The sequence below is a fragment of the Pseudopodoces humilis genome, chromosome 25 (assembly GCF_049639895.1).
Source record: "Pseudopodoces humilis isolate 2021_Gansu_Grassland_sample_001 chromosome 25, ASM4963989v1, whole genome shotgun sequence".
Lineage (NCBI taxonomy): Eukaryota > Metazoa > Chordata > Aves > Passeriformes > Paridae > Pseudopodoces > Pseudopodoces humilis.
In genome coordinates this window covers 80,542-105,627 of record NC_142224.1, presented here as the reverse complement: position 1 = coordinate 105,627, position 25,086 = coordinate 80,542, and the positions used below count along the sequence as shown (strand labels likewise).

General features: G+C 42.1%; 1 protein-coding gene across 10 annotated transcripts in view; it reads left to right on the top strand.

Annotated features, from left to right (window-relative positions):
* PRDM10 (PR/SET domain 10) overlaps positions 1-24,894 on the top strand; it is a 45,012-nt gene extending 20,118 nt beyond the window's left edge. For all 10 annotated transcript variants that reach the window (XM_088066743.1, XM_088066741.1, XM_088066742.1 and 7 more), the window contains 15 exons: positions 1,424-1,496; positions 2,136-2,253; positions 3,193-3,322; positions 5,326-5,550; positions 10,577-10,924; positions 12,702-12,857; positions 13,561-13,740; positions 14,621-14,731; positions 15,791-15,991; positions 16,557-16,700; positions 17,777-17,947; positions 19,183-19,323; positions 19,954-20,122; positions 20,729-20,841; positions 21,588-24,894. In XM_088066743.1, coding sequence (XP_087922869.1) covers positions 1,424-1,496; positions 2,136-2,253; positions 3,193-3,322; positions 5,326-5,550; positions 10,577-10,924; positions 12,702-12,857; positions 13,561-13,740; positions 14,621-14,731; positions 15,791-15,991; positions 16,557-16,700; positions 17,777-17,947; positions 19,183-19,323; positions 19,954-20,122; positions 20,729-20,841; positions 21,588-21,824 — 2,517 coding nt within the window. In that variant the 3' untranslated portion in view covers positions 21,825-24,894. The remainder of the gene's footprint in view (positions 1-1,423; positions 1,497-2,135; positions 2,254-3,192; positions 3,323-5,325; positions 5,551-10,576; positions 10,925-12,701; positions 12,858-13,560; positions 13,741-14,620; positions 14,732-15,790; positions 15,992-16,556; positions 16,701-17,776; positions 17,948-19,182; positions 19,324-19,953; positions 20,123-20,728; positions 20,842-21,587) is intronic.
* The last annotated feature ends 192 nt before the right edge of the window (positions 24,895-25,086 follow it).

The following is a 25,086-nucleotide window of genomic DNA, read 5'->3' as shown; positions in this document are numbered from 1 at the left end:
GTTTGCTTTTTGTTCCCTCTAAAAATTTATTGATTATGTTGAGCTCAAAGCAGGATGGCTGGCTGAGATGGCCTTAATTTTCAACATTTTTTACTGGAAGAGGGAACCAAAAATATTGACATAATGACATTTTGTTTTTCTTCAAGTCTCTTCTTGCATGTAGATTTCAACAATTTGTCTGGAAAAACAACTGTTTAGTAAGCGCACTTACTAAATCAGGGCAAAAGTATACTTATATCCTTTAAGAGCAGGACTGTCTGAAATCAGTCCCTAATTTTTTTATGCTGAATTACTAGAAATCTTACAAATCCATTTTAAGTGCATTCAATCATAATTTTCTCAACAGTTTGTAAAACAATTTGAAATCAAACTTTAAATGTGTACAGACCTTCCTGTGAGAGCATAATTTTTGTTAGTTTATATGTTAGCATCTTCTGGGGTAAAATGGTTTGCTAATTGTAAGGCTTGGTAACATGATTTCCTCCCCAAGTGGATGCAGAGCATTCATGCACATTTTGTCCAGAGATTGAAATAGTTGAAGCTGGGAAGGTCTGATTTGCCTGCCAGGTGTGTGGTCCAGGAGCTCCAGGCTTTTATCTTTGTCCAGCTGGTGAGATTCCTGCAGAGTGACACACCTGCTGGAGAGTCCTTGAAATCCTACTCATCTCTGCCTGTGGCCCACTACAAGTTCAAACTTGTCTGAGTTTTTCATGCTGAAAATCTGTTGATGCCTTTCTTGAGAAATCTCTTCCAAAATCCACTTTTCATCAAACAGATGAAATGATGGAAGAATTCTCAGCTAAATGTGAGCATCTGCTTGCTTTTAGGCTTTAAGAAACTTTGTCTTCCTGCCTCTTGTGGTTCACTTTGTTGAAGGCTCGAATTCCTTGTATGACAAAAGTAGATCCATCATGCTGGTGCCTGTCAGATCTTTGTTTTGGGAGGCAGGACCAAATCCTTCAGAAGCATATTAAATGCATTTGTCTAGATGGTGGTGCCTATTGTCTACGTAAGGAGAGCAGGAGAAAAGAAATGGGAAATCCCCCAAGTTAGTAACATTTCCATTCCTCTTGGTACAAGTATCAGAACTCTGCTGACATCCTTCCTTTACAGTCATGTAGGTGGGTTTGAAGAAATTAATCTTATTTCCTTTAGAGCTACTGGTAGCTATGTGTGAGATTAACATTCATGTTGGGAAGCTAGACCTTAAAATTAAATGGATGTACTTCCTGGGCAAAGCTCTTTCATTCCTCAGTGGGGGCACATTTATCTTACCATACTTATTCTTGAGGATGAAAGGAACAATGAGAGTTAGTGGTTGAAGCAAGTGAAGTAAATGTATTGCTTAAAACCCATTTTCGAATAAATTTCCAATAGTTTTGGTTCCACCTAAGTGTCCTGCTACCTTGTGCTCTTGCTGCAGGTGTGGTATGCTGCCTCCTATGCTGAATTTGTGAACCAGAAGATCCATGACATAACTGAGGAGGAAAGGAAGGGTAACATGGGATCTTCTGCTTTCAGCGTGGTGGTGGTTGCGAGTTACACTCCTTACTTTCAAATATATGGCCTGTATAGTGCTCCCAAATTCCTGCTAGGTTGGAAAAAGTTAAACCAGATGTTGATTGTGTTATTTGGGCTTATTTCCAATAACTCTTCTCATGAGAATATTACCTAAATTTAAGCCTTTGTTTCAGTTTCTGTGAAGCATTAGGTTGCTTCCTCCCAGAAAGAGGTCTGTTTCTGTACTCAGTGTCTACTGTGTGCCATAAACTGACGTGTGACTGCTTTAGATTTAGAAATTTCCCTTGATATCCCTTAACTTATGCCAGAGGCACAATCCCGTAGGTGCTCTTCCATACAGGGGTGAATTTCAGAATCCCCCTGAATTTCTAACAGTGTTGTTAGTCCATGAGAATTGTCCCCAGTGATCTTTCTGTGTCTTTGTGATGATCTATGGTCATAGTACAGTGCAGAGGGCATAAAAGCAAAGACCAGTGGAGCAGGGCTGGGTATTCTGCAGCCTGTCTAACCTTCAGGGGAGAAATATGGCCCACAGAGGACAGAGAGGCTGGGGGCCAAAAAATTAGGTGTTTAATTGGTGATGAGTGAAATGGTGTTATTGACATTTCCAATAGTGCTCAGGGAGCAGGAAAAGAACTGGCCGTGTTATGAGTGCAATCGGCGTTTCATGAGCTCGGAGCAGCTCCAGCAGCACCTCAATTCCCATGATGAGAAGCTGGACTTCTTCAGCAGGTATTGGCAGCCTTAGCTTCGCTTGTGGATCACTATGGTGCTTCCCCAAACATGCAGAAAGGAGGGGCTTTATCCTGCAAATCTTAGTGACCAACTCAGGAGAGATCAACTCAGCACCAGAAGGAAAAATCATGGCAGTAGGAGGCTGACTGGTATAAGAGGCTCTGTGAAAGAAGTAGCTTGAAAGAAATACTCTGTTGAAACTGGTGAGGTTTTTTTGTTTTGCTTTTTTTTTTTGACAAAGACTTTAAATACTTGTAATGCTTCAGTATCACAGTATCAAAATAATGTGTTTCTCAGAGATATGAAAGTACAGAGCTTGGAAAACAAGGCTTTTAGTGCCTCATTGGCCTGGCAAAATAGTTTATCCTGACCTATTAAAAACTGAATTTACAAACACCTCTCACAGAGCAGAAGACATTGGTGCCTTCTTTCCCCTGAAATGTAGCAAGTGACTCTGCTCTCTTTTGCTTTTTTGATGCAAAATTGTTCCCTTCTGTTTAGTGTCTGACATCAACAGCTGAGCACTTTTTGGGGAGGGATGTTGTGGCCTCAGATTTTAAATGGGTTTCCTTGTGCACTTGTTCCATCATGCTGAAAATGCTTCCAGCATGCCATAAACTGGAGTGTTAGAAGTGGGAGGCTTGTCATGGCAGAGGGCTGGATGGAAGCAAGTAGTCCTCTTGGTCCCATGATTACTGGTAGACATTTTAATGTGTTCTGAACCTTGGTTTCTCATAAAACACAAAATAAATAGATACCAGCCAGAAACCTATTGTTTTTACTGCCAGAATTTCTTCAGTTTTTATTATTTACTGCATCATTGTTGCTGAGTTGAATGGATGAGTAGGGATGCTGAGAAAGAAAGCACAAAATCAGTGGAGAATCTAAATCCATCTTTTTTTGTACCTAACATGAAGCACCTCTTGTATTCTGCAGAGCCAGAGGCCGAGGTCGTGGGCGAGGAAAGAGGAGATTTGGACCAGGCAGACGCCCTGGGCGACCTCCCAAATTCATGCGCATGGAAGTAACCAGTGAAAATGGTGAAAAGTGTGAAGAAGGGACACAGGTATATTTTTGGAGATAGGGGGAAAAAAATAGCACATGGAACGTAAACTCTTAACTAAAATAATTTTGGGCATCAGTGCAAACTAAGGGTGTACTTTGGACTTACACATGAGTAATTCTTGGTTTCTAGCTGGAACTCTCTGCCAGGAGGGCACACTATTTCCGTTCTATAAAACCTGTAAAATCACTTGGGTTTCTGCAGCAAGTTTCACTCCAAAGCACTTAGCAGTGAGGTGGGTTATTGTGGCAGTTTGGCAGCCCCACAGAAGTAATTTGGACAGTAAAACTGTAATAGGAATTTAGGTTCCTGTTTGTCCTTTCTGGAATGTGAGATCAGCCTGTTCTTTCAACTGTTGCTGGTGGAATTAAATCAGTTTGAGATGTGATTCTCTAGAATGTTTTAGTATTAACAGAAGGGCCTCCTATAGGCAGGCTTATTGCAAAATGTTCTTTTGCTTGTAGCTGTTGCTTATATTCTGCAGGGATGTAATATGATGCATTTAAGTAAAAAGCTAAATTCTCTAATGTTGACCATACTTAGGTTACCACTAAGTCCTTTTATGAGCGGTGACAGGAGGGATCAGTGCTCTAGTTTATGACTTAGCTGAAAGTTGATATCTAGAATGGTAATTTTCCTCTGGCACCTTACTGGGTCATGGCTCCAAGCTGACTCAGAGGTATGCTCAGATGTATACTCTGCCTGTGAATTCCTGCTGCAATGCCCTAAATGCTGCATTAAGTGCAGGCAGTTGTGAGCTCACCCTCTCCACAGGCTGACATGACACATGCCTGCCTCATTTAGACAAATAAACCTAATGTTGGTCCCAAACCCTTCACTCTAGGGAGGTGGTGCTTGCTGGGCACAGTCCAGTGTGTGAGTGGCCTCTGAACTAGACGTAGCTTGTGTCCTGCCAGCTTGGAGCGTGACCCAGGGCTGGCTCATGTGTGTCTGTGCAGTAGGACAGGGTGATGCCCCAAGCCATTGGAGATCTGCTCACCTCGCTAAAGCTGGTCATGAGTTCTGCCTGGGAACTGTAGTCAGGATGCTGTGAGTGTCAAGGTGGAAACTTGCTGCGCGGACCTGGGCTGGACACTGAGGTTGTGTGTTGTTTGCTAAGGGTTTCTTTCTGGTAAGCACTCACGGTCTGTAAGGGCCTCTTTCCTTGGTTTTCTTCTGCTACATCCGCTTTTGTGTTTTGACAGAACCAGCCTTCAGCCAACATAATTCAAGATTAATTCTGGTGCTGTTTCCTAGCTTGTGCTTTTAAGTTTCTTCAGTTGCATTACGTGGTGTCAAATAAAGATCTATGTGTGTTTTTTCATGTAATAAAAGATGATTCCATTCCAGAAGAGTTGTTGGAACTTACAGGAAGAGAATGTAGATTTTTGGCATGTGCTTCCTGCTCACACCTCCCTTTTATGCTAATGCGAAAGGGGAGGAAGAACAGCTTTGTGTGATATATGGAAGTGATGTGTGCAGAGCTAGAAACTGGATTAAAACACCACATAGTTCCCAGTGTGACCATCTCATTTGTCGCTCCAGTTCAGCAATCCAGATACTTTGTTAGGAAGAAGACACTGCAAAATGACACATAATGTTTCAAAGGGACAACCGTTTCCGTGAGACAGAAATTCTCTCCTTTCCTGGATCATCACTAGTCACTTTGGTTAAAGCAGAAATACTCTTGAGTGCAGAAGAGCCTCCTTGGCTATTAATAGCCAGATAATGCTGATTGTCTGTGACTGGTCAGTCAAAGGGATGGCCCATTGAGAGTCGCCCACCTGCAGCACTGCTTCCCTGGTGCTCTGGGTGATGCTGCTGTAGGTGAAGGTGATGTGCAGTGGACACAGCAGGAGAACTGTAGGAGTTAGTGTAGACACTACACTGTTTTGTTTATAGCTTGTGATTAAATATGTACAAATCTTGTTGTCTACTGAGTATTATCAAAGTGTTTTTCAGTGGGTGGGGGGAATAATCACTGGTTGTATGATTTGCGATTTCAGGACTTGCTGCATTTTTCCAGCAAGGGGCAGTTTGATGAGGCTGGACAAGCCCCACTGAATGGGCTGGAGCAGCAGGAACAGACTCCAGTGCCACCAGAGCCACAAGCAGCACTGGAGCAGCAGGAAAACCACATACTCCACGTCCAGCCGCAGCACGAGGGGAGTACAGTGCCCACACAGAGCACCATGACAGCAGATGACATGAGGCGAGCAAAGCGCATCAGGGTAAGCACAGAGGATGGGGGATTGCATCCACTGTAACCCAGGGAATACCAGGCCTGCCTGCCAGGGCAAGCTGGTCCTCCTTTCAGTGTTGTGTCCATTTCCAAATCCCAAATAAAGCATCTCATTCCTAGCAGTTTTCTTTGCACTGAGAGGAAGACAAATCTCACGTAAAGGACTAGTATCTCATAGGTGCTAGTGGGAACTGGTCAGGACCTGGAGCTGATTGAATTCCACCACAGTAATTCTGACTTGGGAAAACAGTCCATTCAAGCTGGTAAGCAGGGGTGCTTCAAAGAGCTGGCAGAATTGCAGTGCTGCAGCACAGACTAGAGACTTGCTCACAGCACCATCTGTGTCTCTCAGAACTCAAATAATTGCCAAAGAGGAACCACAACCTCAGTTTGGATCCACTTCGGTGATGATTATGATGATACTTAGTGACAAAGTCCTTTTTTGGGGTAGAAAACCCTGCCTTTGAGAGCAAAACCTGTGTTACGAACAAACAGTATGAGCCTGAGCTCTGTGTCAACTGGCTGAGCTGTTTTTCTCTACTATGTGTGGGAGAGAAATGATTCAAGCAAATAATCCTTGAAGCTTTGTAACTGGGAGAGCAGTTTATTTAGCTTAAAATCTTTTTCTTCCATGTGTTAACTTTGGATTAAGGGAAAGGAGCAGCTGTGGTGGGGGTAAGGGTTCATTTTTAGGGGATGAGGAGGGATTAGGAAAGAGTTGTGTAACTATTCTGTATAGGAACATGTTGAGCCAAATTTTGCTTGCAGTTTACAGCAGTATATATGCAAGACCAATGGTGCTGCTACCCAGAAATACTGTGGCATGTCTTGAAGGAAGAGTTTGGCTTGGGTACAATAAGACTGCACACATTTTAACTGTACAAAATGCTTGCAGTCTCTGAATCACAAGTTTCTACCAGTGATGTCATTTTCATATGTTAAAAGCTTGGAGGATGTTTTACTGAATGGTATTGAAGGGTGTTTAGTAGAGTACAGAGATGCTGAAGTTTTGACAGGGCATAGGGATGTATTGCTTACAGTGTGCTACAGTGTCCTCAGTAAGAAAAGAAAATGTTGGCCATTTCCCTGAACTTTTGAATCCAAGATGTGAACTTGAATCCTTTGAAATAATGAATGTAGGAAGAAAAAGACAGAAATTCTGAAGTTACTTCTTTGTCTTGTGACTTAGCATCTTTTCTCTGTAAAGTCATCACAAATTGATGACAGCTCAGAGGAGTGCAGTGGTGGATCAGTGACATATTTGTATCTCAAGTCTTTCAAACTTTCCCTGTACCTGGCAACTCATGTTCAGCAGAGTCCTGAAAATGTTTCAAGTCAGGAGCACTGGCAGAATGGCAGATGGATAGTTGCACACACCTTTCCATATTGCATCAGACTGTGAGCAATGAGCACTTGAGATAAGACTAAACCAGCAAACATAATTTTTTAAGCACTGAAAAGCCACCTTCTGAACACTCACTCAACTCAGCTATCCACAGCACCTGCCTCCAGTAACATGTACTTCGTAATAAAAGCAAGCAAACATTTGGTTTTCAGATATGTAGTACGTTATTCGCTTCCAAATAACAGGTAGAAAGTCCTGACTCCTGGTTATGATTCTGAAACCTGTGTAGCTCTAATTCTTCCTTGTTACTTAGATAGGACTTAGTTTTCAAAACCAGTCATTCTTTGTGAATTGCTTCAGCTTTTCTAGGACTTAAGACAGTGGTGCTCTGAGGCTGCTTTCATGCAAGCTGGAAGCACTGATCTGTCCTGTCTCAGGGTTCAAGTCCTGATAGAATCAGTTCATTCTTCAGCCTCTGTTTTAGAGCCTGTGGGGCTTTCTTGGAGCTAGATCTTAACTATGGCAGTTGTGTCCCTAGTATTGGAAAGAGGTACACCCTTCAACTCTTGTAGAAAATTAGAGGAACATTGTGGTCCACAGCCAAAATGAATATTTGTTTTTAGTCCAGTTCTGGGCAGTATGTAGGGTGTCTGTGTGCTAATACCAGAAACAGGAGGGGTAGGAATATGATTTGGAAAGCACAGTCACTTCTTTCATGGTGAAAGAAATGCAACTGATTGTATAACAAGGAGCATAGCCAGTAAAATGAGGTTAGAAAAAGTCCCTTCTCCTTAACTTTTTTACTCTTCCTTATCCCTGCCCTGTTGTTATCCTGCCCTAATTATTCCCGTCTGCTGAAAGCCTTCACTTCTCATGATGGTACTGCAGTGCACATTGCATCCTTGTTAATCAGCCCCAGAAAACAGGAAAGGTCACAAAACACCTTCAAGATTATCTGTGGTTTTTTTCCTTGCCCTTTAACTCCCCTTAAGCAGTTACTAACTACAGAGTAAACCTTGAAGATCTGTTTAGTGTTTCCTGAGGCAAAAAAACCCCTCAAAGCAGTAAACTCTAATTCAAAGAGCCGTTGTAGTGACCTGGAGAAGTCAAGGCTTTTGTTTTCTCAAGTTCATTGCATAATATAAGTATTTTTCTCTCTCTCAATGCTGCCTGCTGAGCTGAAGCTGCAGGTAGATTTGAGTTTTTGTTTCATTGGGTTTTTGCTGAATCCAATCCAATGGTAAGGATCAACGCTGTCTTGTCCAACTCCTGTTTAGTTTCCTGATTGGCCCTGCACCATAAATTGTTACATTCATTCTTTAGGTCACCAGTGTAACATTCTTAGGTCACCAGAACTAACTGTTACCTGAATAACGATTTGCATTCTTCTAGTTCTTTTCATACCAGTTCTTTGTAGATTTAAGGTGGATTTTATAGGAGTAAATTGCTTGTATGAAGTGCCATAATATCAGTCTTAAAGTTTTGGAGGATTTGTTTGCTCAATTGTTTGTGCTGGATCAATACTACAGGTTAATGAGACAACACTTAGTTCTGTTTTTATAGTTGATAGAGCAGTAAAACATTTCACCTTCTGTAGCCCTTGAGATAACAACAGGGCTATGTTGAGTCTGGCCTGCTGTATTAGCAGTCAGCTCCCTGCTAAGGTACCAGTGATCAAAACTCAAATTCATAGTGGAGTTCAGGAATATTGAAATACATCTTTTCACCTGTTTTATTAGCATCTCCCTGTGGTTAACGGGGAAATGATATCCTTTGGAATTCTCCAAGCAGCACATCTGTTTTTGCACAGCACATAGCCATCTTTCCATTTCCCAGTGTGACTTACAGTAGTTCCCTGTGTTTCCCATTGTCTCCACTTGTAAAATGGAGAATGGTGATGATGACAGCTCCTGGGAAGCCCTATCTGGAGCTCCTGTATTAAAGTGTTAATATTTTTTTTGGTAGCAAAACATTTGCTCTCCTGTTCTTTCCTGGAATGAAAGTCTGTGTTTCCCTCTGCAGTTCAGATGGTGAAAAGGATCTTTCAGGTCCACAAATTTAATTCTTAGCACAGCATTTCACAGTATTCCCAAGCTCTTCCCTCATTCCAGCAGAAGAGCTCCTAACTTTACTTAATCAGTGTCAGCTGTTGGCACGCACTTAAGGGACACAGCAAATGTCATTTGTGTCAGCTGCCACATTCCCATAAGCAAAGGAGACAGGAAACCAGGGAAATTTGTTTGCAGAAGTCTTGAATGTGTCTCATGGAGAAGTGGGTCATATGGAACACATGTGAGCAGAAGTGTCAGCAATATTTTAGTGGAATCCAAGTGGTTTGGGTTGAGAAAGACCTTAAAACTCATCCAGTTCCACCCCACTGCTATGGGCAGGGACACCTTCTGCTGTCTCAGGTTGCTCCAAGCCCCATCCAATCTGGCCTTGAATGCCTCCAGGAAAGGGGCAGCCACAGCTTCTTTGGGCAACCTGTGACAAGGCCTTACCACCCTCACAGCTGAGAATTTCTTTCTAATATATAACCTAAACTTATGCTCTTCCACATTACTTCTCTAACTATCATGATGTAGATTCTGTGTGCAACGTGAAAAGTTAAGACATAAATAAATAATGGTTTATAGAAGTATTCTTGAAGAGGAATAGAGCATTGATATGTATTTTGAGTGCAGTATGCGTGACAGTGTACTGTGGGATTTCACAGGACTCAATTCCAGCTTTGCAAGTATCCAACATGAAAGTTCTCATCCAATATTGAAATGCAGGTGCAGGATCCCCTTCCCTTTTTCTAAAGACAGTACATCCAGCAGCATCTGTTCCTCCAGCAGAGAGTGCTGGGTCAGGACTGGAATGGCTCTATAAGATTTATCTGAAGGGTAAGGGGACAAAACTAAGTGAGAACAATCACAAAATGTTACAGAAAAGGCAGAGTGAAGACAAACACACGCCAAAACAAAATAGGGGCTGCAAAGAGACATTGTGCACAGTAGGAGTGGGGAACTGCACACAAGTTCTTACCTGTTGCTCATAAAGCTGCCATTCTGCCTTTGGCATCAAGTTTTGAAACTCTGTTCTTCTTTTTGGCAATAGTAAAAAAGTTCAGACCAGCATTTCTTTAATTTATGTTCCATTAGAAGTTCTCCAGGCAATACTAAACCACTGCTGCACATCTCTGTGGTGATTTTTGAAGGTTATCTAGTAAAGGGCTGTGGAATTTCATAAACCCTGCTCCTGAGGGAAATACAGGGTGCTGGCTCACCATTCCTTTGTGTGCTGGCTGAACTTATGATGTGATGCCAAATAATCAGCTGGAATTGCAGTTTTTCTCAGGCCCAGGTCTGTGCTTCAGACAGGGCTTAGTTTTATTTTACAGAAAAATGGCATACTTAAAGACAAGTCAGCTAAATCAGAAGAAATCGGGGATAGAGAGAAAACTCCTGCACTGTGTTCCGCTAACTCAGGGTGTAGCTGCAGGTATGTCCCCTGCTTCTGCCTGTCACAGCCTCTCCTGCTGTAAATTGGAGGCAGCATATGATGGAAAATAATTTCTTGAAGTTTCGGTTCACTGATCATCCGGTATATTTAATCCTGAATATATATGGATGTAGAATCTATACATGTTAATGAAAGCTAATGGTCTCTTGGATTCTTCTTTCAGAATGCAGCTCTGCAGCACCTGTTCATCCGGAAATCCTTCCGCCCGTTCAAATGCCTGCAGTGTGGGAAGGCCTTCCGGGAGAAGGACAAGCTGGACCAGCACCTGCGGTTCCATGGGCGGGAAGGGAACTGCCCTTTGACCTGTGACATCTGCAACAAGGGCTTCATCAACAGTGGTGCCCTTGAGAGCCACATGAAGTTCCATATGGACCAGAAAACATACTCCTGCATTTTCTGCCCTGAGTCTTTTGACCGCTTGGATCTGCTTAAGGATCACGTGGCCATCCATGTCAATGACGGCTATTTCACCTGCCCCACCTGCAAGAAACGCTTCCCAGATTTTATCCAGGTGAGATGCTGTACTGATTTGAAGCACTGCTTTGGGGGTCTCTCACAAGGCTGTGGGTTTCTCAGTGCACTCCCTGTGTAACTGCACAGCAGTTCATTCTCACAATGTGCAGGGGTCCACCTCAGTCAGAAATTGAAAAGGAAAAGTGACCAAGTACTGCTAGACATTGTTTTATGACACTGAAGTGCTCTGTCCACTAAATCATCAGATGTGATGCTTCAATCTGGCATTAGAAGGCACTGTGCTGCAGAAGGGTGGGTGCCTTATTGCCAAAAAATGCCTGAAGCAGAGGTCCTGTCTATTATGTCTCTGTGGAAAAAAGACGAAAAGGAATTGTCTTTTGCTTATTCAGATTGTACTTGAGCACACCTTGCCCTTTGTCATTACAACTGAACAAAAAACCAAGTGGGTTTACATCTTTAATCCCTTGCCTGTTTTCTGTCAAGATAATTCATTTGAACAGTTTGAAGAAATGCCAGAACAGATCAGGACACTCTGCTTCCTGACTTCCCCTCTGGGCTTCAGCTGGGCACTTTATTCTCCTTCCCTGCACTGGAGCAGTGAGTAATGCAGCTACTCTGCACTATGCTGAGCACTTGGACAAGGTCATTAGTAGAATTTAAAGATTCTATTTCCATGCCCAGTAAGAAACAACTGAGATGGACCGTGCACATATTCATTATATTTCCTAGGAACAAAGCAATTGATGTGTCTTACTGAGCTGCTGGACTGAAATTGAAATGTAGAAACACAGTTTAGATCAGTAATAGGAACAGATAGACTATTCACTAGGCTAAAGAGGAAAGGATGGGGGAAAGTGATTTACTAAAATAATTCCATCCTGGCAAGTCCTTTATCTTCTGTAAATGTTCAACAAAGAAGAATGCTGATGATTCAGAAATGCTGGACTACAACTTAATTCCCTGTAAACTTTCCCATGCAAACAATTGAAAGTCCCATGGCTGTCTTCCAACTATTCTGTTTTATTTGTGACATTTAACAATGATTTTTTTTTTTTCTCTTCTCACTATATGAATAATTTAGACTAGTCACTGCTGCCTACTGAAATACTTCTATGTGGAACAGGTAGAGATGCCAAGTTGTTCCATGTATGATCAGTATTAGAAGATGGTAAGGATTTAATTAGAGACCCATTTTTTGAGTAGTGCTTGCATTTCAAATGTTAAACCTCACTAGTCCCTTTATTGGGGGGAGGAAAAAAAAACCCTCTAAATGTTTGAAGAGGTGAAGGATAGTCCCATATTATGGAGAAGTAATTGCCGTTCAGGAATAGTGTGCAAAAGCTAAAATGTGAAAAGCAAATGCTTTTCTAAGTTTTTTTTTTCTTTGCCAGTTGTAATTGCAATTGCATTGTGTCTAATTGAAAGGAATTAGTCCCCATGTTTTGGTTTCTTATAAATGAAAGGAAGATAATGAACCTCAGGTGAACGTGTTAACTTGAGGGCAATTCTGTGCAAATGGTACATTGTGGACTTTCTCTGCCCATTAAGTGAAACTATTCAATAGCTGATGCCTTCAAGAATCATTCTTGAAGAAATCAAATCACCCATCCAGATGAGTAATAAAGATGTTATGGCTTTACAGAAACTATTGCTGAGGTATCAACTGTTCTGATCAAATACTTTTTAAACTAAAGCATATGCAACACTTTCAAAACCTTTTCCTTTAATTTCATATTGCAAAGAGTTTCCTAGACTGTGTTACCACTCGCTTCCCTCTTGAATAAACTGCATTTTTCTGTGATCTGCCATTTTAGGTCAAGAAACATGTGCGCAGTTTCCATTCTGAGAAGATTTACCAGTGTACAGAGTGTGATAAGGCTTTCTGCCGCCCCGACAAGCTGCGACTCCACATGCTGCGGCACTCAGACCGTAAAGACTTCCTGTGCTCCACTTGTGGCAAGCAGTTCAAGGTGAGGTGGCCCTTGGCTGGATCATTACTAGTACAAAAACCACTATTTCTTACCCTCTTTCAAGGAGATAAGCTCATGTTCTCAAAGGTGAAAGAAAATAACAATTGTAAACACATAAGACTTGCCTGTGAGTTGCATGCATTGCTTGGTGTCCTGTGTGAGCTATGACATCCATTTCTGAAGGACAAGGAGCAAGGTCACCTCAGCACCTTATTTCAAATAGATCTTATTCCTAATAATTTAATAGCAAAGTAACTTTCTATCTGCTTATTAAGAACTGGGACATCATACATCTCCATTGCCAGGTGTTCAGATTACATTGCTTGTATCAGTTCAGTTAAAAAACTTCTTGCTGATGCCAGTGGATTAATAATGTTCCTGGACAAGATTCCTGTGTCCATGGCATCTATCTTGTCAGCACATGTCCTCCAGGTGCCTTTCCAAATCCTGCTGGAATAGATGGAGCAGATTGTGAGCCAGGTAAATTGCAATGGCAGCAGCCTGATCCCTCTCACTAAGTTTGTCATGGGATACTGAGGGAGTGGATATTTCTGGGTGAATGAACACATTTTTCTGAGAGGAAAATTTCTCTCTCTGGATAGAGGTCCCTGAACAACTCAAACTGTGTCTTTTACGTGTAACAGACAGTATGGCAGTTTCTGTGACGTTGCTAACATTTTTCTCCCCAATTTCTCCTTCCCAGAGGAAGGACAAGCTGCGAGAGCACATGCAGAGGATGCACAACCCAGAGAGAGAGGCCAAGAAGGCTGATCGGATCAGCCGCTCTAAAACTTTCAAGCCTCGGATTGCGTCCACTGACTATGAGAGCTTCATGTTCAAGTGCCGCCTCTGCATGATGGGCTTCCGCCGCAGGGGCATGTTGGTGAGTGCCTGGGTTCTGTTACAGCCTCTGTACTCAATTCTGATGAATAGATAAGGAATAAAGATGGAATTCCCGTGTTGGAACACAAGGGAACATATAAGGGCTTGGGCTGGAAGGGACCTTAAAGTTTTTCTCATTCCACCTACCTGCCATAGGCAGGGACACTTTCCTTTAGACCAGGTTGCTCCAAGCCCTGTCCAATCTGGTCTTATCCAGCCAGGATGCTGTGAAACAAATTTTGGCAAATTTTGTAGCTGAGTTGAGGTGATACATCTTTTTTTAAACCTGTGTGTTTTACCTCTTCAGCAAATTTGCACGTTTTTCTGCCTGTGCTGTACATATGGTTGTCAGTACCATATTTCAACACTAATAACGCGGACTGATGTGTACTGTATTTAACAGGACATGAGATGAAAATACTGTCTCGTTCAGCCTTACTGTCTCAGTTTTCCTGTCTTTTGTTTTTTTTCTTTCCCCCCCTTTCTCGAGGGCCTCTTCTGGCCATGTCTTGTCACTGCCTCTGGGTAAAGGCTGTTCTGCAGCAAGAGATTGTTTGCAAAGGTTTCACAGGGGTTCTGATCTGGGCAGAGGCCCTTTACACTACCTCACTCTCAGATATCAGCTACAAGACAGTTCTGGCAAACTATTTCACCCCTTCCTATCTAATTTTGGTTAGAGAAACTGTAAATGGGACCTAGCAAGACCACATTTACCTTCAACACTTAAATATGAGTGCACAATAACCCTTGCAGCATCAAATGCTTCCAGTGCTGCTGGCTTGTATTGTTCAGTTTTGGTTTGGCTGTTACCCATGTCTGGAAGAAGCACCAATCATTTGGCTTCCAGCTGTAATATGTTCTTGTTCTCTGTTTCTCTTAAGGTGAATCATTTATCAAAGAGACATCCAGACATGAAAATAGAAGAGGTGCCAGAGCTCACGTTGCCCATCATAAAACCCAACAGGGATTACTTCTGTCAATACTGCGACAAGGTGTGTGGGAAGTCACCCGTCAGAGGATAGCTCACTCCTAGTCCTGGATGCAACAAATTTGTCTCTGCATAGAAATCTCTGGCAGGGTTTGTAGCTTTCCTGAGGTGCTTGCCAGCAGCATTCCTGCAGTACTGTCCAAAAAAAAAGACGACAAAATGCACTTGGGCCATTGCAGTGGAATGCTAATTGAAAGCTGCAGTTTTCCCCTTTCTGCTGTGTTAGGCATTGGAAAACTTGAATACTGTTACCCAGCAGACAGTCACTGACCCTTAGTCTTGTGTTAGCCTAGGACTAAGTATCCTGTCTGTGTGTAATTCCTGGGCAGTAAGTACTTTTGGCTTCTGTATCACTTCCAAAAGTTAGTGTTTAACACCTTTTATTGTAAACTACTTACTAGGTCATGTGCCAGTAATTGCCAGTGGTCAGTGGAGCCTGAAGGTGTTTCTGGAGTACCTTTGGGTTCTTGCTCTTATTCTCCTTTGCCTTTTATGCCTGGGGGCCTTTTTACAGGATATATATACACCAGGGAGTGTATTTTAACTGTCCTTATCCTCAGTATGTCTTTCTGTGATGCCTCTTTCCTTTTGATTGAGAGGAGAAAAAATAGTTTTAATTATTAGATAGTAGTTGTTTGTTATGTGCCTAAAAAGAACTGAAATGTATGTTGATCACTGAACTAAAACAGTTTGATGCTTTGTGTCAAGTAGAGACAGCAACCCTCATAACAAAGTAACATAGGGCATTTGATCTTCAAATATGGCAAAAAGGGTTTTCCTCTTACCTCCTTGTCCTGCTTTGGTGTTTGGCTGTGGCATACAGTATGTTCTCAAAAGGCTTCTCTGTGCTACACACAAAGGAGTCAGTTGCTTTCAGAGGTTGTTGAGGTTGATGAAACACTGGAAGGTGTATGTTCATGCCTTTTATTGTAATTGTTTGGGGATTTAACTAAATGTATTCTCTAAAGCAACATGCAGACCTTCTAGATCAAGATAACTGGTATCTGTTTTCTATGCAGACACCAGGATTGCACCATTTTAATTCCAAATCTTTGCCCTGCAGGTGTACAAGAGTGCCAGCAAACGCAAAGCACACATCCTGAAAAACCATCCTGGTGCTGAGCTACCTCCAAGCATCCGGAAACTGCGTCCTGCAGGCCCAGGAGAGCCAGATCCCATGCTAAGCACCCACACCCAGCTGACAGGCACCATTGCCACCCCTCCAGTGTGCTGCCCTCACTGCTCCAAGCAATACAGCAGTAAGGTATGGGGGGTTCTGGCCTCAGACAGCCTCTCCCTGGGAATGGTCTTTCGCCATGGTCTCTGTCACCTGTATGTCCACAAGAAGAGCTCTCTTCTTCTCAGTCAGAGTGCTGGTTTCATGCTGTGTTCTGACAGTGCAGGCAGAGTCTGGTTGTTTTAGGGCCAAAAGATTCCATGAATAGTTTCTGTTCCATGAATAGAACAGATTTCTGCTGAAAAGTTACCAGAGCACAATCATGAATGGAAGGACTTGGAAACTGCTCTCTGATAGTTACAGGGGAGATGAGCAGGGAAGCAAACATGACCTTTGGAAAAAGTCATAAAACACTTGGCTGTGTTGGGGTAAAAAACTGTTGAGGACAATACTTCAGTGTCACCTCTAATCAGTGGCAGGTTTGTGAACCTTGTTTTCAACTTTGTTGACCAGAGGAGCTCATAATGTGGATCTTGATGCTGCTTTACTGAGGGAAAGCTAAAAGCCGTGTTTTGTCAGGCTCTTGGATTTCACATGGCCCTGAGCAGAGTTACTTACTATTCTTTCAACGCTCCTTTGCTTCTCTCTGCAGACAAAGATGGTGCAGCACATCCGCAAGAAGCACCCGGAGTTTGCTCAGCTGCCAAACACAATCCATGCACCACTGGCAACAGCCGTCATCAGTTCCACACCAGCTGTTCTCACCACCGACAGCACAACCGGAGAAACTGTTGTGGTAAGGGCTGGAGGCACACAAGGGCAGTGCAAGGAAACGCACAGAACAGGAGCCTTCTGGTATTAGTAACCCTGTTTTTTTTTTGGCAGACATCACTTTTAAACTTGTATTAAGACATTATTTGAGATCACTTCTGGTTTTGAGCCTGTCTGGTACAGTTTTGCACTGTCAGGAGCTTTCATTTCTTTCTGGAGCTTTAAGGATTTGTCTTTTATCCTCAAATCCATTTCTTTCTTTAATTCAGACCTACTGACTCCACATAATGAACTAAGGGGTACACATCTCATGGATTTTCACTGGGAATTTTCTCCTGAAGTGAGATGCAGTTCCTGACATCAAGAGGACAAGTTTAGCTGTGACTGGGGACTGGATCAAACTGTGTTCAGGGAGTCGGATCTTTTTGTAATCCTTTGAACAGCACAGCACTGAGCAAGATGAATCTCCAGTGGCTGACCTCTCTGCTGTTAAGTTAATATGTCAGCTGCCACAGTAGTGAAAGCTAAGACTAGAAAATGTGTCCTTCAGTGTTGAGGGATACTATGTAGTTTTAAAAGTCCTATTGTTCACAGTTTAAAACTTCCTGTCTAAAGACTAACTGGATGAAAGAATGTTGTGCTTGAAAATGGAGAGGTTCAATCAGGATGCTGTTGGCTTCATTAAACGCAATTAAGTTATGTACTAAATGTCTTTACACATTAGAAATACAGTTGTCACTCTGACAGGGGATGAAGAAAGGTGGAGTATGTTCATGAACCACTTCTTGACTTGGAAACCAAGTCAGCTCTTCACAAATACAGGACTTTTGTTGTTTAACGGAATACTGGTATGCCATGAGATGAAAATAATTGTTTTTACTATGGTATGTTGTTAGCTGTTAATGGTCCTGACTAGGATTTAGACAGAAGAGAGCAATTCTAGTTGATGATCCCTGGTGACTATTTATGACCCCAACCTCTGTACACATTAAGCTCTTGTAAATAAATGACCAGATCCACCATAAGTGTAGATAAAAGAACTACAGCCCTGAAGAAGTACATTAATATGATGATGATCTATATCTCTCTCTCCCTGCTCAGACAACAGATTTACTGACCCAAGCAATGACAGAGATATCCCAGACCCTCACTACAGATTACCGGACTCCCCAAGGAGATTACCAGCGCATCCAGTACATCCCTGTGTCTCAATCCACAACTGGCTTGCAGCAGCCACAGCACATACAGCTGCAGGTTGTTCAAGTGGCCCAGGTGAGTAACCTTGCTGTGCTTTTGACCTCTTCTCTACCAAGCCTGTGTGTTCTTGTGGCTCTAGTGCACAGAAGAGTGGTAAGGAATAGTTACAAAAAGTGCTGCTGCTACTTTTTACAGATAAATCAACTGATAAGGCATAGGGTTCCCTTCATAAGCACTTGTACCAGGCATAAATAGTCCTGCCAGCCTTGGTCAGCTTGCTGGAGACACATCAGTACAGTACTGACTTAGTTTTACCTATTTGGGCGGCCTTGCTCAAGTCTGTTCTAGGAATGTTTTCCAGTAATTGGAAAGGTGGGTCAGTGGGTGACCCATTTTCTGCAGTTCAAGATTGATTTGTACTTCCTTGTCCTCAGTGAGTCAGAGCCAAAATTTGGGAGTACAGAGAGTGGTTGCTTGTTCCCTTCTTAGCATCTATTAGAATATTCATTTTCTTGATGCTCAACAGCCTCCTAAAAATGAAACCAGAGTGTAACTAGAGTAACTGGTCAGAGGAAAATATCTCAGGCAGCTGTAGGAAATCTGTTACTCACTGGAGGAAGCTGAAGCTACCACATGTTTATATTTTAATCTGAAATTCTGTGTTCTCTCTGGCCCCTCATTACAAATCAGGTTATGAATTTGGTTAATAAAGGCCTAAACAATGGCCCCAGTCGATAGTGACTGTGGCTGTTGTAATGATAGAAGAACATGAACACTGATTGCTGGAGGTAATATTAGCAAGATCTTAATTTTATAAATATCCAAGACTTGTAATTCAATTACTGCAATTGATATCATTAGCAAGTGTTGCTCAAAAAAATCTTTAAAAACCTCTGAGCACTTGTCTTGATGCAGAGCTGTGTCAAACTACAGAACTGGATATGCAGATCTCAAGTATGTATACATTGTACAGAAAGATGCTTACAGAGAAGCGATTAACACTAATCCTGTCTTTCAAACCCTTTGGTTTAGTCCAGCCACTGCCAGAGTGTGCAGTGTGACACACAGCTTTGTATGATGTTAGGCAAGTCCTTTCCATTGGCATCACTGAGATGTAATGGCACAGAGATGGTTCTATCTATTAAGTGTACTTTATCTCCCAGGGTGCAAAGAAACTCAACAAGGTTCAACAGGTGTGCTCCACTAAGGCTTCTACTTCATTATTCCAGACCTTGTGTCTCAGATGAGGTTTACATGGCTGCTTTTGTAAATAATTTGAGATATAGACCTCTGCTTAATTTTTTCCCCAGGCTACCTCACCTCATCAGTCCCAGCACTCCACAGTGGATGTTGGGCAGCTCCATGATCCCCAGACATACACCCAACATGCCATCCAAGTGCAGCACATCCAGGTCACAGAGCCATCACCAGCAACTCAGTCATCATCACAGGTATTTCCCTCTTCTCTTCAGAAAATGCTTTTCCTACCAGGCTGCTCAGCTGGCATATTGCATGTGCTAATGCAGGGAATAGTGTTTTCTTTGCCATTTAAAGGACCATACATGAAATGATTCTCACATTGAGATCATCAAGCGGTGCCCAGGTGTCTTGGGGTATATGGGGGTGTTTTGTTGTGGGTTTATTTGGGTATTTGTTTTGTGGGGTTTTTGGTGAGAGGTTTTTTTCTCCAACAGTATGTACAAAGGAGAGAAAAATTATTGGAAACAGACATATTTGCAGCTAAATGGAGTTTGTCAGTTGGAAGATATAAATGGAAACTGGTATTCCTCAAATATTTGAAGTGCAACTCTTCATGCTCTAGGGTAGAATTTTGCCTCTAACCTCTAGTCACTGCCACAGACTCACTTTGGCAAGCAGCAATATCACTATTTCAGTTTCCTGGTCTGAGCTTATTGACCATAGACTGAAGCAAGTTGGAGGAAAGAGAGGAGAGTTCTTGTGCTTAATATGCTCTGGAACCCATCCTGTGTTTTTGCTTAATGAGAAGGTTGTAGTTGTGACAGCACAGAGCTGTACAATTCTTACTACACCAAGAACACTTGCACCCTTTTTTCCTTTAGGTTGGGGGTCAGCCTTTGAGTCCTTCCTCGCAACAATCTCAGCAGGAACTCAGTCCCTCACAGATGCAGACAACTACATCTACACCAAACCAAGCCCTCCAGCAGCAGCAAGGCTCCTCAGTCCAGCACACATATCTCCCCAGCAACTGGAATTCATTTCGGAGCTACTGTAAGTGTCAGCAGTAGCTCTAACTACTTGTCTGGCAAGTGTGTCTGACTAACACATACCCTATGTCTTCAGCTATCAAATGGGTCAGTGTTTTCAGAATTCATTCAGCTTTGTGGTTAATATTCATAGATATCAAGAAGATAAAGCTTCAGACAAATGTAAATGGGTCTACCAGCTCTTCCACTACCACCCTTACTGATCCACTGCATGGTTTGGACAAGCACACTGGGCTCCTTTATTCCAAGGAACTTGCACACAGAAAGAATCCATGTGTTAGATAGCTACTTGTTCAAATTTGGATACATGCTTGAAAGAATTGTGTGGAAGAGGAGTGTGACATGAAGATGATTTCTAATGTCCATGCAGTTCTGGATGGTAATTCTGTGATGCTTAGAGTGAGAACAGGATGTGTTTTCTCTGCATGAATTGCCAAATCTCCAGCTGGTGTTATCTGGCATAATTCTGCTAAGGCCTGTAGGGTTCTACAAAGCCTTATATCACCTGAATTTCTATTCAATACCCACTGTTTCAGACTTTAAAGTGATTTTTGGAGGTTGTCTTTGAGTTTGACTGGAGGTCTTGATTATCCAATTTGCAATTTTCTAGCATCAGAGATTCAGATGATGACCATCCCACAAGGGCAGTACGTGATCACAGAGACTGCTGTGGGTACCCCTGTCACCAGTGTTAATGCAGGGCAAGTGAAAGCAGTTACGCAGGTAAGGAAAACCATCATGGCCTTTTTTTCATACAGAATATTATCAGGCATAAAGCTCTTCAGCTTGAAGGTTTAAAGAATGCCAAAATCACGACTGGGGCACAGAGTGGAGGTAACTAAAGAGGTGCAGGCTGCACAGTATAGTCTGTGTGTAACCATTTACAAGGCTCATGCTGTCTGGCTCTTTTATGTATGACTCCTTTTAGTTTAAAATCTTCACTTAATCACATTGGTAGAACAAAATTATTTAGTGGTACTGCTTAGTCTTAAAAATATTTATGATTAAGCAGTATCTATTAAACCAAATTTCAGAACAGCTCCTGGAAACATTTCAGTAGCTGTTATCTGTAAGATTAGAAAATAAGAAGAGTTCCTGCTATTCCTTGTAAGCAATCAAGCATAAGGAGGCAGGTCATTGGTCTGTGTTGATCTTGGTCACTGGGAGTGCAACTTCTGCTAGAACATGTGCAATACAGGAAAAATCTTTCTGAATAGTTGAATTGAAAATTTCTATTTTAATATGTAGTGATGGTCTAATTGTGTAATGAGTTTAACCATTTGTAAATTAACCAAAATCCAAGTCCAATTTCCTTTGAATCAAAAGACAGGCATTATGTTACTCTCAAATACATTTAAATGAAACAGAGCTTAGTTTTCTAATTTCCTTGCTCAAACCAATTTGAGTTAGAACAGAGAAATTACAGAAGATAGAATGGTTATTAATTATTTTCTATATTCCCCATGCAGACTCACTATGTGATATCTGAAGGTCAGCCTGATTTGGATGGTAAACAAAACTCTTCACTCTCCAGCGAGGTTCAGGTGGGCATTTCCCAGCCCACAGCCCACACGGATCCCTTGGAATCCCAGACAAGCAACCAGCAGCAAACCACTCAGTACATCATCACGACCACCACCAATGGGAGTGGCGGGAGCGAAGTGCACATCTCAAAACCCAGGACTTTCTCAGCAGAGCATGAGTGAAAGAGCCTCATGGTACCATTTGCTTGTCCTTGTCCCCTCCGTGAAAGCCCAGATGTGAGGGTACCCTGGGGCTCTATATGTTTTAATGTATATGCTTACCTTCCACTAAAATCTTGGAGCTCTTGTTAATGCTTTAAGAGGGTTCACTGTGACCATGAAATGCCCTCAAAATCCTTCTGGGATGCTTTTAATGCAGCTTTTAAGAAAAAGGACAAGAGAAATGAAACCTCTGCTGGCCCTGGACTTTATTTTTGGCATGTCTGCTGACCCTTATTTTTCCTTTATGTAAGCGCGTCCAGAAGACAATTTTATTTCAGTTGTATGGGAAAAAACTTGCCTAACTGAAGGCTTTCTGGCAGATTGTCATATGTATATTTTTAACAGGAGCCATTAAACAGGAGAACATAATGTAAATTACTAGAATATGGCAGAACTGCTTCCTGTGGCTTCTAGCAGCCAAGGTGAAAGGGAGTGTCCCTGTGCCATATGAGCAGAATGCCTGCAGAAAGGAGCAGCAGCAGCCAACCAGTGGCTCCTGGTGTCCCCATATGGGGATTGGATTGAACAATGAAGCTGTGAAGATGTGCCGAAGCAGTCTATTAAATTATTATTTTTCCAGCCCTCCAAAACTGTTTACATGCTGTCTGCCCTGCCGTGTTTTACCCAGCAGTTCCAGAAAGCAGGAAAAGCACAGTCTTAAATCCATGTTGTTTGGAACAAACTGATTGAAATGCCAGGAGCACCTGAGGGGTAGTACAGAGCCACCGTTACTTCTTTTCCCTCCAGTGTTTGCCGGAAAAATTGCTTTTTTGCCTGTAAACAAAGGAAAAAAAAAAGGCTCAGCTAAACCTGCACAGCAGCTTCTGCTGTGATCTAAGATAGTTGTGCCAGGAAAAAACGAGGATACACAGCACTCCTCTGAAGGGAAGAGGTCGTTATCTCTGTGGCCACCTCAAAGTAAACATATTTCTCCTCTTCAAAACTGGATGGAGAGTTGGTTACTTTGTTTTTTTTATTTTTTTTTTCCAAAAAACCTTGTTAACAATGCACTGTAGTTCCTTTGGACAGTTCCAGAAAACAAATAGCCCTGGACTCGGGAAACACACAAGAAACGTACTAGTGGACCACTATTTATGGGACATGGAAAGCTATCTATAAGGGTTGCCTGGTGTGATGGACCTGGTCTACATACAGAATTCATGTTGCATTTAGGGACCAGGAGAAAGGGAAAGAGAAGGTTTATCTTTTAAGGCCATGTAATATGTTTTTCCTTACATGGTTCTCCTTCACAGGTTGTCTTGGTTGGTTGTTCAAGGCATTCTGGTGATTTCAAGAACATGACTAGATCTCCATTGACTCCTGATGGGATATACCATGTATGTCTGAATTTCCATTCATTGCTGTAAAACTCATCCCAGAACATCTGTGCATAACAGGATACATTTATTTATAAAACAAATGCAAAGAAGTGTGCTGTGTCTTAAAGGCCCTTGAGACATAAGAACTTGAGAGTCTCGTTTTTTTGATTTGTTCTCTCTTGTACTGCACTGAGTGTGAATGTGGGACTCTTCCATAGGTATTCCCATGGATTCAGGTGTGGATTACCCATGTTATTAGGCACTACATATTGCAATATCAGGTTTTATGGAGTTAAAGCTCTTTGACATGAGAGAGAACTCCACACTCAGGCTGCACAAGAGCAAATGTTGTTCCTTGTGGGCAAAGCAGTGTAGCAGGTATTGCTTTGGTAATTAATGTATCTAAGTGGGCTGTGGATAATGTGGCATGGAAATAGTATTGAGATAAATCAGTTGGCAAATACTGGCCAGCTCAGACCTGTTCTGAGGTCACTTTGAAGTGACTTGCCAAAATGTGGATTACTTTGTTCCTGGGCTTTCTCTTCACTTGCTGTACCACCATACTGCAGCACTAATGAACCAGGTAGAATTAACATGGACCAGAGCTCCCATTTGGTCAAGTGCAATGAGTGACCTTAAATTCTGTGGATTTGGCAGCCCAGCCACTGTGGCAGTGTGGGCAAGCAACCACAGTGCCCAGTAAGTAATCTGAATTCATGTTGCCAAGGACTTTAGAATTACAGTGTTTGGCCTTGCAATGTTGTTCACGTGGGAAGAGAGTAGGGAGAATTTTGTCTTGGCTTTCTTCAGGCTGCTGCTGATTTAATAGCAAGCCAGAAATGCTACAAGTAGCAGGAAAATAGCAGACTTGGAAATGGGAGACAGGGAATACTTGGGATACTGCCCTGCAGGAGTAATTAAGACTCTTAAAAGTTTGACAGTAGCTGAGCATCAAATATGTTCCCATTAATGGTGCTGCAGACGTGGGATTTAAAAACTATTTTGCGCTATTCACCTTTGCTGTAACGGTTCATGAATGAGGACAGTTGTACCAGTTATTTAAAACTGAAAACTATTTAAAACAGAAAACCATTTTAAAACACCCTTTTTGAACTCAAATATTCTTCATCAAAGTTTCTCTGCACTGCAGCAGCAGCACACTCGGGCTATTGGCCTGATTCCAGGTGAAGTAATTCCTAGTGTCCCAAGTTGAATGAATTGCCTGCAAAAGAAGCATGCCTGGAAATGGAAGTACCACAGATTTTCCTTCCAAAATAAGGAACTACAGTGATTGCACAGATGGCAAAGGTTGCACGGATTTTTTTTCTCCACTTCTGCAGTGCAGAAGGTACAGGATGTATTATTGTATTTAAACCAGAGCAATCCAAAGATCTAAGTTATGTCCCACAGAAGTGTAAATCCAGAGTCCTCTCAGTTGCCTGCAAGGTCTGTGTTTTGTTTGGAGATGCTGTCCCTTGGAGGCATTTTGGGTCAGATTCTGTATTTTCCTGGAGGAAAAAAAAAACCCCAGCCTGCGCAACCTGATCTTGCACCTCTTGGACTGCTTGGGCCGCACCTATTATTTAACTGTGTATGTTTATTGTACATTTGGTGACTGTTGTTGTGTTCAGAGTCTCGTGCAACCTGGCAGGTGTAAAGAAAAAAAAACAAAAACAAACCAACCTGAAAAGAATAAATCTGTTTCTCTTTTTTTTTTTTTCTTTTTTTTTTTTTTTTAATCATTCATGATGATCAATCTGTTCATTGAGGTAAGGTGTTCAGTGCAGTGGAGGGTGAGTCAAGTGGGCTGTGGATAAATGGGATGATAACAGTAGAGAAGTTACAGGGAAAAATACATTTGCTACTCTCTGGATGGAACAAAGAATTTCTGACCGCCCACAACA